General features: G+C 56.2%; 5 protein-coding genes across 5 annotated transcripts in view; 2 read left to right on the top strand and 3 right to left on the bottom strand.

Annotated features, from left to right (window-relative positions):
• Window positions 1–5,615, top strand: part of PTSG_11090 (uncharacterized protein) — a gene marked incomplete at its 3' end in the record, with an annotated part of 8,933 nt that extends 3,318 nt beyond the window's left edge. The window contains exons 8-21 of the mRNA XM_004987952.1: window positions 297–600; window positions 869–990; window positions 1,214–1,780; window positions 2,056–2,256; window positions 2,437–2,565; window positions 2,740–2,835; window positions 3,023–3,100; window positions 3,240–3,325; window positions 3,705–3,875; window positions 4,016–4,067; window positions 4,266–4,503; window positions 4,837–4,976; window positions 5,213–5,313; window positions 5,507–5,615. Of these exons, the coding sequence (XP_004988009.1) occupies window positions 297–600; window positions 869–990; window positions 1,214–1,780; window positions 2,056–2,256; window positions 2,437–2,565; window positions 2,740–2,835; window positions 3,023–3,100; window positions 3,240–3,325; window positions 3,705–3,875; window positions 4,016–4,067; window positions 4,266–4,503; window positions 4,837–4,976; window positions 5,213–5,313; window positions 5,507–5,615 (2,394 nt within the window). The remainder of the gene's footprint in view (window positions 1–296; window positions 601–868; window positions 991–1,213; window positions 1,781–2,055; window positions 2,257–2,436; window positions 2,566–2,739; window positions 2,836–3,022; window positions 3,101–3,239; window positions 3,326–3,704; window positions 3,876–4,015; window positions 4,068–4,265; window positions 4,504–4,836; window positions 4,977–5,212; window positions 5,314–5,506) is intronic.
• Window positions 5,616–5,862: 247 nt separating this feature from the next.
• Window positions 5,863–7,226, bottom strand: PTSG_11089 (uncharacterized protein). The gene is made up of 3 exons (XM_004987951.1): window positions 6,967–7,226; window positions 6,710–6,771; window positions 5,863–6,554 (listed from the first exon to the last, which is right to left on the bottom strand). Exons 1-3 carry the CDS (start codon window positions 7,195–7,197, stop codon window positions 5,972–5,974), a joined length of 876 nt encoding a protein of 291 aa, XP_004988008.1. The 5' UTR covers window positions 7,198–7,226; the 3' UTR covers window positions 5,863–5,971.
• Window positions 7,227–8,060: 834 nt separating this feature from the next.
• PTSG_11088 (uncharacterized protein) lies at window positions 8,061–11,097 on the bottom strand (the record flags this gene model as incomplete). Its single annotated transcript, XM_004987950.1, has 11 exons — window positions 8,061–8,209; window positions 8,328–8,373; window positions 8,721–8,945; window positions 9,097–9,143; window positions 9,267–9,387; window positions 9,530–9,570; window positions 9,753–9,813; window positions 9,930–10,031; window positions 10,156–10,217; window positions 10,474–10,564; window positions 10,813–11,097. 11 exons carry the CDS (start codon window positions 11,095–11,097, stop codon window positions 8,061–8,063), a joined length of 1,230 nt encoding a protein of 409 aa, XP_004988007.1.
• Window positions 11,098–11,198: 101 nt separating this feature from the next.
• Window positions 11,199–13,833, top strand: PTSG_11087 (uncharacterized protein; the record flags this gene model as incomplete). Its single annotated transcript, XM_004987949.1, has 10 exons — window positions 11,199–11,335; window positions 11,480–11,618; window positions 11,770–11,827; window positions 11,987–12,066; window positions 12,299–12,338; window positions 12,526–12,574; window positions 12,820–12,889; window positions 13,087–13,169; window positions 13,491–13,641; window positions 13,822–13,833. The coding sequence occupies 10 exons, from the start codon at window positions 11,199–11,201 to the stop codon at window positions 13,831–13,833; spliced, it is 819 nt and encodes a 272-aa protein (XP_004988006.1).
• A 210-nt stretch (window positions 13,834–14,043) lies between these two features.
• The window catches only part of PTSG_11086 (uncharacterized protein), a gene marked incomplete at its 3' end in the record, with an annotated part of 5,536 nt that continues 3,906 nt past the window's right edge, over window positions 14,044–15,673 (bottom strand). Inside the window, exons 2-5 of the mRNA XM_004987948.1 lie at window positions 15,326–15,341; window positions 15,195–15,303; window positions 14,380–14,888; window positions 14,044–14,238 (exon numbers count right to left, since the gene is read on the bottom strand). Coding sequence (XP_004988005.1) covers window positions 14,044–14,238; window positions 14,380–14,888; window positions 15,195–15,303; window positions 15,326–15,341 — 829 coding nt within the window. The remainder of the gene's footprint in view (window positions 14,239–14,379; window positions 14,889–15,194; window positions 15,304–15,325; window positions 15,342–15,673) is intronic.

Genomic DNA, 15,673 nt, shown 5'->3' with positions numbered 1-15,673 from the left:
AACCCCTAACCCCTAAACCCCTAAACCCCTAAACCCCTAACCCTAACCCTAACCCTAACCCTAACCTAACCACACACACACACTCACTACGCACACACACACACACACACACACACACTCACTCACTCACTCACTCTCTCTCTCTCTCTCTCTCTCTCTCTCTCTCTCTCTCTCTCTCTCTCTCTCTCTCTCTCTCTCTCTCTCTTCTCACACACTTACTCGCACTCGCACTCATCCACATACAACCTACTCACTCGCACTCGCACTCGCACACACGGTGCACGCGATGTCTGCAGTTGAGCGATGCGCTGCGCACGGAGCGGTACCAGAACAAGCTCATCACCCAGCACATGCCACCGACGCAGTTTGTGCTGTTGACATCTGCGGGCACGTTTTACATTGAGGACCGTAGGCCCGTGGACACGCTGGCGTATCACTTTGAGCACGGCCATGCCTCGGGCGCTGCACGCTTTTTCCAGCCGGCCTTCCCAGAGTCGGTGCTCCAGGGGCTGCCACCCTTCCAAGTCAGCATCAAGCAGCAGGCGTTTGTGCGCGAAGCGTCGGCTGCCGCGCTCGTGCTTGCATGCAACCCACCGCCAGGTCGTGTCAATGGCACGGAGGAGGAGTAGGAGGGAGGTACATGTGTGTGTGGGGGGGGTGCCTGTGTGGGTGTATACATGTGTGTGTGTGTATGCGTGTTTACAAGCTGATGTATTGTCGCGCGGTGCTTTGCTGTCCACTTCTCACGCAATGACACCCACCTAACACACGACGACTCACACGTTCTCCCTCAACTGCGTCTGTGTGTGTGTGTGTGTGTGTGTGTGTGTGTCCGTGCGTGCGTGCGTGTTTGTGCGTGTGTGTGCAGGTGTGTCCGCTGGGCAGGCTGTTGAGGCGCTGCGGCACCACGGAGGCGCTCCGTTCCACCTCAACAGGCCCGCCGTCTTCCAGCAGCACAGCTTCGTCGGCCAGCCAGAGCAGGAGCCCGATGTACGTAGCGTGTGTCTGTGCATGTGTGTCTGTGTCTGCGTCTGTGTCTGTGTCTGTGTCTGTGTGTGTGATCACTACCTAGCTTGCTCGCTTGCTCGCTTGCTCGCTTGCTCGCTTCCATACTTCCCACCCGCTCCTTACTCGTCTACTTCAACTCACTCGCCCCTTGTCCTCTCCCTCACCCACCGCAACGCCCTCCCTCCTCCTCCCGCCCCCTCTTCAGCTTGTGCTCTCTGGGCGGCACGATGCGGTGTTCCAGCTCATTGGCCGCGTTGCCCGCACGTTCCACTGGAAGCGCCCGCTGCTCGGTGCTGCCAGTGCCGCCGCCTCCATTGGCGACCCGGCCGTCCTCTCCTCCTCCCTCGCCCTCATGGATGGCCTCCAGCGCGTGCTTGTTGCCGTGTACGACAAGGTTGAGCCCATCGCCGCACCCATTGGCGGCAAGCTCGCCCCGCGCGATGAGGAGCGTGCGTCCATCTACACCGCGAGCGTGCTCATCACGTACGTGCAGCAGGCGCTGCGGCTGTGGGCGATTCTCACGCAGGAGCCGGACGTGTTCACCACGCTCGCAGGCGATCTCTCGTCGCAGGAGCGCGCCATGCTTGAGAGCATCTCCTTCTGGGACCTGGCCACCACGCGCGAGGGCAACAGGCTGGCCCGCACGCTCATTGAGAAGATGCTCATGCGCCTGGTGCGCGCAAATGAGTCTGACACGTTTTCCCGCCGCACGAAGGAGCTGCATGACGCGTGCCCGCTCTTCCACTCGTCCCGCGCCATGCTCGAGTCAAAGGTGGGCGAGTGGTTGTGTGTGTCTGTGTGTCTGTGTGTCTGTGTGGGTGTCTGTGTGTGTGTGTGTGTGTGCCTGCCTGTCCGTCTGGCTATCTGCCTGTTTGTCCGTCTGCCTGTCTGCCTGTGTAGATGTCTGCCTGTCTGCCTGTTTAGATGTCTGTATACGTGCGTGCAAGTACCAAGGAAGTACCCCTGCTGCACGTCGCGAGCGATTCCAAACCGTTGACGCCCTCATACTCACACGAACACCGACTGCTTTCCTTCCCATGTGCGCAGGCCAAAGAGCAGCTGGTGCGTGCTGAGCAAGTGCTGGCCACGCCCGGCATGGACGCAGCGGCCGCCCGCAAGGAGGCGTCCCGATATTTGACGGGTGTCGTTCGTGATTATCAGCGCATCTTCAAGGACGACAACACAACACGCGGCCTTGCTGACATCTGCACCCGTCTCCTCAAGCTTGAGCACTGGGAAGGCATTACCGTAAGCGAACACGTGTTGCATGGCGCTGTCGCAGGCTAGGAAGGCTGATTGCACGTGTGTGTGTGTGTGTGTGTGTGTGTGTGTGTGTGTGTTTGGTTTTGTTACCCGTGTTATCATTGCAATCACCACCTGCACCGCCGTCTCACCACGCCCACGACGGCCATGCGTGTGTGTGTGCAGCGGCTTGTGCTGACGTGTGCCGAGCTGGAGCGGCTTGAGCCCGCAGTGACGTACTACCGCCGCGGCGAGCCCCCAGAGGACATTGAGGGCATGCGCGCAAACGAGGAGCGCGAACTCTGCTACGAACAGGTGTGCTGTGGTGTGTTGTGGGGTCGTATACTGTGGTGCGGTGTCGTTTTCTGTGGTGTGGTGGGGTGCGTTGTGGGGGTGGTGTGTTGTGTCTATTCTTTGTGCATCGTATCCGTTCATTCTCACACCATGTCGCCAACCCCTTGTCCCTCTCCTGCTCCTCCCCGTGCCCAGCTGCGCACGATGCTGACGGAGCTGCTTGGCCGCGCGCTTCAGACGGGCCCGGCCCAACAGCAGTACGAACGCGACCTCCACGCCCAAATTGCCGTCGTGAGTCGCATGTCATTGTGTTGGGGGGGGGGGTGGCAGGGAAAAATACCTGTGCTTGTCTGGGGGTCTGTGGGTGGCTGGGGGTGGGGCCGTGGGTGGATGTGTGTGTGTGTGTGTGCGTGTGCGTGTGTGCGTGTGTGTGTGTGTGCGTGTGCGTGTGTGCGTGTGTGTGTGTGTGTGTGTGTAGTTGAATTCGCCGTTCCTTGAGGACTGGCTGCAGCGCGTGGAGGACAAATATTCCGATGATCCAAAGGCCCTGCGCGAGGTCAGCGCGACAGCTTGCGTGTGTGTGTGTGTGTGTGTGTGTGTGCTTTCTGTCATCATCATTTCAGTTGACTTCATCCTTCAACGCGTTCACGTGCTCCTGTGTGTGTGTGTGTGTTTGCGTGTGTGTGTGTGTGTAGATTTTGAGCCTCAAGTTTGACTATTTCCGGGAGAAGCGCAATGCAAAGCGGTTGGCCGAGACAGCGTGCCAGCTCGCCCGCCTCTCGTACGTTCAACACGTGTTGCGCGCGCGCGTTTGTTTGTGTGTGTGTGTGTGTGTGTGTGTGTCTTTGTTTGTGTGTCTTTGTAATTTGTGTCCGTGCACCAAACTTGTTTGTGTGCTGCAGTTCATTTCCTGACGGCTGTTGTGCGTGTTGGTGCAGGAATGACGACCGCACGTTCAAGGAGCGCGTCACCCAGCTCACTGCGTCGTCGGCACTTTAATTGTATCTTCCCCAATGATCACCTCTACACCCACGTTCCAACCAACTCACTCAAACACACATCACCTCTACACCCACGTTCCAACCAACTCACTCAAACACACACACATTCACACACACATTCACACACGCGTCCTTTGCCTGTTCTCCAAACTGCTGCAGCCTGGAGAGCCAGAGCCGGTACATGCAGGGGGCAGATGCGATGGGGACGGCGCAGCACGTTGCGCAGCTGCTGCGAACGCTGCGGGACATGAAGCGTGCGGCGTACCACCAGGAGCAGGTCATCCGCGCCCTCGACGCCGCAAAGGACGCCGCAGCCATCCACCAGCAGGAGTACGCGCACCAATTGCTGCTGTCGTGTGTGTGTGGGTGTGGGTGTGTGTGGACCTACGTCTCTCCATGGTGAAGGTGTGATGTTGTTGCCCAAACTTCGGTTGTTCTTACACAACTGTGCACTGTTGCGATGATTGCAGGGCAAATGCCGCCATTGTGCAGCTGAACAGCAGATTGTGGCCGCTTGATGACGTGCGTTTCGCTCTCCGTGTGCTGTCTCTGTTTCTGCTGATGTACACCGTGTTTTGACTGACGTGCACACACACACACGCACTCTCGTCGCCACATACACCTACTCATTCACGCATGCACATCACTCACATCACTCACCCATGCATGGCATGATCGTGTCACGCACCGCTCGCCATGTGCGCGTGTGCTGTTGTGCAGTTGCTGCGTCGGTTCTCGGAGCCGTTCCGGCTGTACGAGTGCCAGCTTGCCCAGCGTCTCGCACAGGGGCGCATCACGCCAAAGGAGCACTCGCAGATCTGGCACAACATTGTGCAGCAGACGTGGCAGCACGCCAGCCGCATCCCCGGGCGCGACACGCTGGAGGTGGTGGAGGAGGTGATGACCCGCCTGGCCGAGATTATGAAGCCCCTCAGGGACGACGACACAGAGGCTCCAAGTCCGTAACAAAGGGGGGGGGGAAGGGGGAGCTGTGTGTGTCTGTGTGTGTGTGTGTGTGTGTGGTTGTGTGTGATTGTGTGTGTGTGTGATTGTGTGTGTGTGATTGTGTGTGTGTGTGTGTGTGTGTGTGTGAGTGAGTGAGAGAGTATCTGTGTGTGTGTGTGTGTGATTGTGTGGCTGTGTGGCTGTGTGTCTGTCTGCCTGTACCTTTCTGCGCCTCTCTGCTTCCCTTTCCTAAGATGCATATATTCATGCCATCCACCTCTTGACCGATGCCTGACGATGCTGACATTGCCTCTGTTTCCCTTGCCCTTCCTTGTCCTGCCTGCAGGCTTGATTGCGGTGTGGATGGAGCAGTACCTGGCCGAGAACGGGACAGACACCATGGTGGTTGTCGACAAACTGCACAAGATTGCCGGCTACGACTGGTCCTTCCTCTTCAACCTCTACTGCAAGCTCGACGTCGAGCAGGTTCGTGCGTGCGTGTCTCTGTGTGTGTGCGTGTGTGTGTGCGCGCGCGCGTGCGTACGTGATTGTGTGTTTGTGTCTCTGTCTTTGTGTCTGTGTGTGTGTGTGTCTGTGTGTTTGATGTTTCGATGTCTATGTGTGTGTGTGCGCGCTGTGGTTCTTTCGTGCCTCTCGGCGTCTCCAGTGCTCTTTCCTCACACCATCGCCACCCATTACCATCCACCACCTCACATGATGAGCAGCAGCAGTTCATGCTGAAGGCGAACCGCCCGCTGCATCTTGTGCGTGTGTTGGCGGGGATTCTCAAGTGCTGGAAGCGCGAGGCAACGCGCAGCGAACGGTGAGTTGCCACACACAAACTGCTGCTGATGCTGCTGGGAGGGGGTGCCACTGCTGACGATGATCTTCACTCACCCCCTCTCACACTAACTCTCTCACTCACTCACCCACTCTCACACTAACTCACTCACTCACTCACTGCACCCACTCACCCACTCCACTCACTGCACCGCCATCCCCTCCCAACTTGCCAGGCTGTCACTGCACCAGGCGCTGAGCATCACGCTGCCGGAGCTGATTGCAAAAGCGGCGGCGGAGGGCGACAACGGCCTCAAGTCAGACCTCGCACAACTCCAGCTCTGATGTGCGCGCACACGTCTGTGCTTGTTTGTCTCTGTGTGTGTGTCTGTGTGTGTGTGTGTGTCTGTTGGGTTTGGTGCATTTGCTTGTGTGGGAGGGTTTCGTTTCATTTAAGGTCCCTTGACAAATACAAACGAAGAAGAAACGGCAGCACACAGAGGCCAGCAGGAAAGCGAGGGTGCACACACACACACACACATACACACACACACACACACACACACACACACACACACACACACACACACACACACACACACACACACACACACACACACACACACACACACACACGCACACAAGAAGCATGCACGAACACACGCACACACGCACACACATGCACAAGAAGCATGCACGCGTTACTTTGTCCGCTTCTTGGCGCGCTTGCTTCTGTTGGCCTCCAGCTCTGCTTGAATGCGAGCAAACTCGTCCTCGGAGGGCATGTCCTGCAGCTTCTTGCCCTTGGTGTACCGGTGCTCAAGGTCTGCAAACGCCTTCTTGCGCTCCTGCTGCCGCCGCATAATCATGAGTGCAAGGTCTTCCCCGCCATCGCTGCCGCTGTTGCGTGTGCCTGATTTCCCCTTTGTCTTCTTGCCCCTAGTTGCAGATGCCTTTGCCGCTGCCTTGGCTTTTGCAGCCTGCTTGGCCTCCTTCTTCGCCTGCTGCAGCAGCAGCTTCTCCTTCTTCTTGTCTCTGAACGCCGGGTAGTCGCCAACTTCGCCGGCAGCAATCCACGCTTCAATCTTGGCGCGGAAACGGTCCAGGTCTGACAGCGGGTCGCTCAGCGGCACAAAGGAGAAGATGGCCTTCAAATCGCCCTCGTGCTGCCGGTATGCCGTCTTCAGGTCCTCGTCCTCTTCCTCGGATCCCTTGTACGAACTCGAGAAGTTGGCGATGTCTTCCTCAGTCAGTGCCGGGAACAGCTCATGCCAGTACTCCTCCCTGCGCAGTTGTACGTGTGTGTGTGTGTGTGTGAAAACAAGAGACGCGTACAAACGCAGGGTACGGATATGCGCTCTTGCTCTCATTCCAAACGACTGTCTGTCGCAGCAAGCATGTGCTGTCGCTCTTGCTCTCATTCCAAACGACTCAAGTACCAAGAAAAGTCTGGGTCGGAAGGCAGGTCCTCGTCATCAATCACACCGGTGCGATCGTAAGACTGCAAGCGAAACAGCGCGTATTGTATGGTGTGTGTGTGTGTGTGTGTGTGTGTGTGTGTGTGTGTGCGCGTATTGTATGGTGTGTGTGTGTGTGTTGTGTGCATGATCCATGAGCGATTTGATACAGCAGACGCACACAGACAAGCGTGAGGCGCAGTCAATGTAGTAGCAGCAGCATCGGTGACGAAGCACACCTTTCGCCGAGATGGGCTACACAGGAACTTGTGCGCACGACTGATGAGCTGGAACTTGGTGGTGGCCTCCGGGTCGCTGCCTGCTTTGTCTGGATGGTATCTGAGCGCTTGTCTGCGAAAGGCCTTCTTCAGATCCTCCTGGCTTGCATCCCGCTCCACGCAAAACAACTTGTACAGGTCCGTCGTGCCAAACACACGCTCCAGCTCGTCGCCGAGCAGGGTGGTGCTCATCGTCGCGTGAGGTGTTGTGTCGCCGTTCGTTGAAAAAAATGGCGCCGGATTTCCGTGTCGTTTGCGACACGATAAAGCGTAGCAAGTTGGAGGAGTGTTCGAGGCAGCCTCGTGTAAAACGCGTGCAGTCGTTGTTGTCGTGTTGTTGAATGTAGGGTGCTGTTGTTGTTGTTGCTGTTGTTGTTGTTGTTGTTTGCCATCTGAGCATGCAATGACAAGCAACGACAACAGCTGGCACAAGACTGCAAAGAACAAAGCGCAAGTCCTCAAGTCCGTTGGAGCGTTGCACAAACAGACAGAGCGCGTGTAGGTCTAGGTGTTGTGATGATGTGAGAACAAGTATTCTTGTATCGGCGTATCTTGCCCACCAGGCCAACAAATGGCCATCACAACGACTTGTCACATTGCCGAGCACTTATTTTCAAGGCGTTGTTGTGTTGCCTCACAACAGTGTGTCTGCGTTGAAGTTGTACGCATCTCCAGATCCCTCGTTGTTTGTCGCAATGGTTCTCCCCCCTCTTCACGTGTTGCTCTTGTTTTCTCCTCATTCTTCCAGCCATCAGCCGTTTTCTCGCTTATATGTTGCGTGCACATGTTCTTGCTTCATGTAGTCATGTGCAGGCACACCCCTTAATCGATCAGCCATGCTAATGCTTTGTGGAGCACAACACTACACACCTCACAATGGCAAGATGACGTGATGGTGTGGCGAATCTTCACTTTTTGGCTACACGTGTACCACCGCAACGATTGTGACATCAAAGTGACATGCTACACCGACGTCTCCCGCTCTCCCACAGCTCCTACACAGCAACAGCAGGCCCAAGCAAGAAGAAAAGCCACACGCACACGCACACGACAGCCTACTCTAGCCCTCTGCCATCCCCATCCCCTCCCTCTTCGTCGTCGTCGTCATCGCCATCATCATCGTCGCCATCATCGTCATCGCTGCTGTCACTGTCCGCCTCATCCTCAATCTCCGGCAGGGGGAATCTCAGGATCGCCGCAATCCCTGTGTCGTTGCGTACGTGTGCGTGAGCGCGTACGGGCGTGAAGGGTGGACAAGTACTTGGAAACAGCAGCATGCGCGTAAGCAAGGCAAGCACGTAAGGTAAGGCAGGCATCTGTACCGCTTATTTGTGCAAGCTGTTCCCCAGACACGTGTAAGCTCGAAAACTCCCTGAGCAGGGCAGTTGAGACAAAGGTGGCAAGAGCCAAGGCACATCCCTGAGTTATGGAAGCGACAAAGCGGTACAGACACGGTACCAGCACAATGCAGTGGCAACAACAACAACAACAGCAGCAGCAGCAACAACAACAACAACAACAACAACAACAACAACAACAACTTAAACAACAACAACAACAACTTAAACAACAACAAGAACAACTTAAACAACAACAGCTTAAACAACTTCAACAACTTCAACAACAACAACTTAAACAACAACAACAGCAACAACAACAGCAACAACAACAACTTAAACGGCGTCCACGAGGGCTGCGTACTTCTTCCTCTCCACGATGTTGTTCGAGCGGAAGAGTGAGTCTGTGATGAGAACGAGGGCTGCGTACTTCTTCCTCTCCACGATGTTGTTCGAGCGGAAGAGTGAGTCTGTGATGAGAAGCGTCTCCACAGCGTGCTTCTCCGTCGCCAAGAGCACGTGCTTGTAGCCGTAGAATGCGCGGTCGGGCTCTTTGCTCATCATCTCAAAGAACGCATTCAGCGCATGCACTTCTTGCGCCGCCTATCACGCGTGTGAGGGTGAGTGTGCATGCGTGCATGTGTGAGTGTGCATGTGTGCGTGCGTGCATGCGTGCGCGTGTGTGAACGGCAAGCGTGCATCATCATCATCATCGTCGTCGTCGTCGTCAAGCAGGCATGAAGTGTTGCCTCACCTTTGTGTCTTTCACGCGCGCTTGCACCTCCTCATTTGCCAGCACAGCTGTTGCAACACCAGAACAAACACATCAATGAGCAACATAAACGCACACGCACACACGCACACGCACACACACACACACACACGCGCAAAGGCATGCATTCGCTGCAATTGCAGCCCACTCACTCTTGAGGTCGTGCACGTGCGACGAAGGACATGTGACGGTCATAAAGCATCCTTTGTTGTTTTTGATAGCTGCAATGTCATGTTGCGTCGCCTTTGCCAACATATACTTCAAGAAGTCCTCCTGCAACCACACACACACAGAGCACATGCATATGAGTGAGGAACGTAAGAACAAGCCGACGGCTCCAGCCATTCAGCTATCACCACAACATACAGACACCACCACCACTGTCGTCACAACGTATACAGGCGTGGTGACGTACAGCGAGGAAGCCGGGGCTGGCGAGTATGACTGCCTTGACAACTACAAACCCGCACCACCACAACAACAGCGACAGCCACAGGTGGGCAGGCACGAAAGCACAGCATTGCACAGCACGGCACAGCACAGCATGTGAGCAAGACACTGGTTGAGCAGTGTGCAGCGTGAGCAATTGGCGCGAAAGGGGCGGTGAGGTGGTGGCTAAGAAAAGCAGGCGTTCGCACCATCAAAGTCGATGTGTTTGCGGATGGCCTGGAACACCTCGTCAAAGAAGCGTGTCAGCGCCTGGCGATGAAGGTTGGCGATGAAGGTTGGCGATGAAGGTTGGTGGCAGGCAGAGTTGGCACAAGTTTACGCATGCACACAGACAGACAGACAGACAGACAGACACAGACCCAGACCTTGTCGCGTGCGGATGCGTTCATCTTGCGTTTCTTGGGAATGTTGACGAGGATCTTGGCGCGCACAAGCGTCATATTTGTGGTGATCAAGCACACGTTTGCCTTGCCTGGCGTGTTTGCATATCAGTGAAGGGGTGTGTGGAGGAGGGTGAGCAAGGGGAAGGAGGGTGTATGGCGCGAAGCAAAAGAGACAGCCTGCGAAATGTTGTGCAGTATGAGAAGTGACCGTACCTGGCTCCATGAGGACGGCTGCAAGATCAGCAGACTTGACTGGGTTGACGGCCAGCTCTGTTCACGAGGGCGAGGAGATGACAAGTGGGGAGGGGGAAGATTCAGGGGTGGGTGACAGGCAGGAAGGAAGGAGGACAGGGATGGGCGAGGGAAGAGAGGAGTGAAGGAAGGAAGGAAGGAAGGAAGGAGAAACGTGGAGACGAGCAGACAGACAGACAGACAGACAGACAGACACACACACACACACACTCACACAGAGACAGACAGACAGACAGACAGACAGACAGACAGACAGACAGACAGAGAGACATACCGAGTCGCTCCAGCTCGACAGAGGTCCATTCTGTCTTTCGCAGCGTAAACGCACGCCGCAGTCCAAGCTCCAGCGTGTGGTATTGTCCCAGCTGTTGTTGGTGTTGTGACGATCAGGAGTACCAACACTTCGTAAGAAGACGACACGGCTCGTTACCGCACTGAGATAGACATGCAGACACACACAGACACACAGACACACAGACACACAGACACACAGACACACAGACACACACACGCACACACAGACAGACACACAGACACACAGACACACACACACACACACACACACAGACACACAGACACACAGACACACACGCACACGCAGAGGCGTCCTGACCTTGACAAACTTGTTCTCCTCCACGTTCTTTCCCTTGAGGCGAATGGTTGAGCCCTCAGGATCAAAGTCGATGTCCTCCACACGCACGGCAAGGTTGAGCATCACCTTCTCCGACACCTGCGAGCCGGTGGCCGTCTCCCTCTGCACCTTGCGCGACGTCTTCGCCTTCACCACGTCGCCTTCGTGGATTAGGTTGTACAGCTGCCACATGTCCTCGGCCTCCACAGCCTCCACGCGCACCTCCCCGCCGCCCTCATTGTCGAAGTTGCGTCTCAGCAGCTTCATCGCGTGCCCTTGTGTGGTTAGTGGGTGGGTTGGTTTGTTGCTGTTGTGCTGTTGTGTTGTGATGAGAATGCACGTTGGTTTGTTGCTGTTGTGCTGTTGTGATGATGCAAGCGGACAACAGCAACGTGCTCGACGACAATGACGAAGAGGAGAAAGCAGAGCACGCCACGCCGCTGACGAAGAGGAGAAAGCAGAGCACGCCACGCCGCTTCGTGCGCGCGCGAGATGCACCGCACCAGTGCGTGTAACTTGCGCGCTCATTGCTCCGCATGCACCGCCCTGTCTGCGACGGTGCCTTGCTATCCTTCCTTCCCCTCCTTCAACTGTTCAGGTGTCTCACGCTTCCGAACGCACACGCATGGCGGCGCCGCTGCGCTTGCAGGAAGGAAGCGCGGGTGGTCGCGTGCAAGTGGGAGGGGTGCGACTTTGTCGCGGATCTGCCCAAGCTCGTGGTGGAACATGCGGAGAAGCAGCACGTGAACGAGTGCAGTGACTACACCTGCCGCTGGCACAACTGCTCGGTGTGTTTGTCTGTGTGTGTGTGTATGTGTGTTTCTGTGTGTGTATGTGTGTGCGCGCGCGTGTGTGTGCGTGTGTGTGTGCGTGTGTGTGTGCGTGTGTGGGCGCACGTCTATGTTCTCACTGCTGGATGGCATTCGCGTTGTGGTGCAGATCAAGAGCGAGCGTGGCCAGCGAGCATGGCTCGTGCGGCATATCATGCAACACGTTGGTGCGTATCTATGTGTGTGTGTCGTGCGTGTGTGCGTGTTTGTGTATTGTGTGTGTGTGCATGTGAGTGTCGTGTCGTGTGTGTGCGTGTGTGTTTGCTGCGCTGGTGTGGTGTTGATGACGGCTGCTTGTGCATACACCCACAACCTCCACTCCCCAGGCATCCTCCCCTTCCCGTGTCCGATGCCGCGTTGCCCCGCGTCCTTTAACTCCCCCGAAGCACTCCGGGCACACGTCGAGGTCTGTGCACGTGGCTGTGTGCTGCGTTGCGTGTGCACGCGTGCATGTACACCTGAGCGCATGCCTCGCTCCCGTGCGTCGGCAAGCTGCAACGCTGCATTTTGTCTCCCCAGCCCCTCAAGCCCAGTCCACTCCTACACCCCCAATGCACACTCACACTACACCCGCACCACTCTCGCGCCACGCCCGCACGCAAACGCAAACGCGCACGCGGCGGTCTTCTTCACCACAGGGCCATCTCAAGCAGAGCAAGAAGAAAGAGGCCGAAGAGTGTGAGTCGCAACCTCCCTGCCCCAACTGTTGGATGCATGCGCTTCGTCGACTGCTCTGCCTTCAAGCACACTTGTTTGTCTTCATTGCCTGCCTTTCCCACCGCACCACCACCTCAACAACCATCTCAGCCACCCCGTTCACCACATAATGCCACGTCATACGCCACCACATGCGCACCCTCATCAGTGCGCGCGCGTATTCTGGCCCAGTTCCCCATCCAAGAAGCACTGCCACCGTACGTCAGATGATGCGGTTGCCGTTGTCGACGCGCGAGTGTCGTGTCATGCATCCTACCTGCTGTGTGGTGTTACATTACCTGCACATGATGTTACCACCCCATTTTGTTAGCTTTAGCTTCCTATTGTGTTAGCAGCCCAATCTGATTCTTGCATATGGTGCTACCTGCACATGATCTTACCAACCCATTGTGCTACGTGCCCACCCACACCGTCACGCGTGTGCACGTGTCGTTGCTGGCAGAGCGGATGTTCAGCACTGGATGAGCGAGATTGCCGTGAACAAGAACCCCGTCTCGCGCGGCACGCACGAGGTGCCTTTCTTCTTGCCACTGTTACCGTTGTTGCTGCCGTTGTTGCTACCGTTGTTGCTGATGTTGGTGTTACACACTGCTGCTAGTGTTGCTGCTGTTGACCCGGAGCCCGACCACGTTCCAGCATTACCTCCGCACACCCACCGCGTCATGTCCACTCACGCATTGACGTGATCAACGCGCATCATGTATGGCAGGGGCTGCAGCAGTGCGAGATTGTTGGCAGGATGACGGCTGATGGTGAACAGAAGCCACTATACCTCATTCTTCTCCCATCAGGGTACGCTGGAAAGCAGGTGGTGAAGAGGAGGAAGCGATGGGAGGTTTGTGATTGCTGCACACACACGCAGACAGACAGACAGACAGACAGACAGACACAGACAGACAGACAGACAGACAAACAGACAGACAGACAAACACACAGACAGACAGACAGACAGACAGACCCACGCACGCACACAGACACACAGACACACACACACGCACGCACGCACACACACACACACACACACACACACACACGCACACACACACACACACACACACACACGCACACGCACACGCACATATTAACACGCCCATCACCACCGTCTGTGTGCAGTGCGACGGCATGGACGCGGTACCGCCACCCGGATCTCGAGATTGGACAGATCATCCACATTACCCCACCACCGTCATCATCATCATCATCATCGACATCAGCAGCATCATCATCATCGTCGTCGTCGAAAGGATTTGTGCACGTTGAGCACGTACCAGGCCAGTGCTATCTGTCTCACATACGATAACGGCGCGTTGTCAAGCAGCAGCAGCAGCAGCAGTAGCTGCATGCGCCAACGTTGATGCTGTCATTGCGTGAAGTTTGCTTGTGTCTGCGTGAAGCCCCTCACTCTCTCGTACACTCTCGTACACTCTCACTTGCTTCATTCCAGACTGCAACCTGACGCAACTGGCTGTTATTATCGATGTGTAACGCAAGCGTAACCGACACACAACAGTATTGATTACGTGTAAGTAAAGAACCCCTTCCACAGTGCACGGCCACAATTCGAACAGAGAACACAACTCACCGTTGTTGTAGGTCAACGCCAGCAGACAACAGAGACGCACACAGACAGCCAGCAGACACGCACACACACACACACATGGCGTGTTCAGCTTGGCAGCGTGTATGGGAGGTTACATGGCGTGTCATCAGGCAAGGGCTGGTGCTGTTGTGGAAGAGCAACAGAGAAGCAAGCGCCAACGCGCGTGGTATCGACGCCATCACCGCCATTGCTGCTGAGGACTGCATCCACCAGGCCCTCGTCTGCTGTCGTGGCCCACAGATGCGCACATCCATCTCCGTCCTGTGGGCAGGGGTCAAGCAGGTGGTGATGATCGTGGCGCAGTGGTAAGAAGCTGGGCAGACAGACAGATGGACACAGAAACGCGCACACAGGCACAGAAAGGCGCACAGACACACACAGGCACATACACAGACAACTGACCATGATGATGGCCGGGTGGGTGACGCGTGGGGAGCCCGGCGTGGTGTAGACGGCGTCCACGGCCACGTGGCCCTGCGCATCAACGGAGAACTGGACCACCTGTCCACTGCGCAGCGGCGTGGACGGGCGAAAGTCGAAGATGGCAACGGCAACTTTTGTAATGTCGCCGGCGGCACGCCAGCAGCACATCCCATCTGGCAGCAGCGCCTCATGCCATATGGAGGGCTCGAACGCGTCAAAGAGCGTGCGATCACCAAAGTCCACGAGCAACGATGCAGTCGGCGCCGTTGCAGCGTCGTTGTCTGCGAGCGTGCTGGCAGGGATGGCGATGAGACGCTTGGATGGCGTCTCGATGTGTAAGAGATGCAGCTCGCCCTTCATATGGACGAAGCAGTTGCCGTTTGGGCACACCTCGTTGCGTGCGAGCGTGGTGACGGACTTTCCATCCGCTTGCACCACTTTTGTAAACGCAATGCGCTCCTGCAACGAAAACTGCGCATCCTTGAACCCTTGACAGTTGTCGTTGTTGGGTGAGAAAGTGGGTGGGTGAGTGAGTGAGTGAGTGAGTGAGTGAGTGAGAGAGTGAATGAGTGAATGAGTGAGTGGGTGAATGAGTGAATGAGTGAGTGAGTGAGTGAGTGAGTGAGTGAGTGAGTAAGCGATTGAGTGAGTGGGTGAGTACACATGTGAGTGAGTGGGTGAGCGAGTGAGTACACATGCGTGTGTACGTTTCAATGTGTGTGCAAGTGTGGAGGCAGAGGAGCAAACAGTCGTGCAATGCATCGTTGCACAAGCAAGCCAGCACAGCAGCCCACCACAAATGATCTGGTTGGATGGCGAGACGCAGCCGTCGTTCATCATGATGCGCGGCGAGCCGCATGTGTCCTCGAAGCTGTGTAACGTCTCCACCTTGATGGACGCACCCTGCTTCACCTCAACAACACACACGCGCTGCTCCATGCCTGCAGTTTAGGGGGAGCGGAGAGGAGAAGGGAGGAGAAGGGACAGTAAGGAAGTTGCCGGGTGGGGGAGGGAAGCGAGAAGTGGCGGGTAAAGAGGCGGGTAAAGAGGCGAGTAAAGAGTCGGGTACAGAGTCGGGTACAGACAGACAGACAGACAGACAGACAGACAGACAGACAGACAGACAGACAGACAGACAGACACAAACAGACACACACACACACACAGACCTGCACACAGACACAGACCTGCACACAGACACAGACATGCACACACACACACACACACAGACACACACACGGACACACACACACACACAGACACACAGACACAC

This window comes from Salpingoeca rosetta (genome assembly GCF_000188695.1).
Source record: "Salpingoeca rosetta unplaced genomic scaffold supercont1.39, whole genome shotgun sequence".
Taxonomy (NCBI): domain Eukaryota; class Choanoflagellata; order Craspedida; family Salpingoecidae; genus Salpingoeca; species Salpingoeca rosetta.
This window is presented reverse-complemented; position numbering and strand designations above follow the sequence as displayed.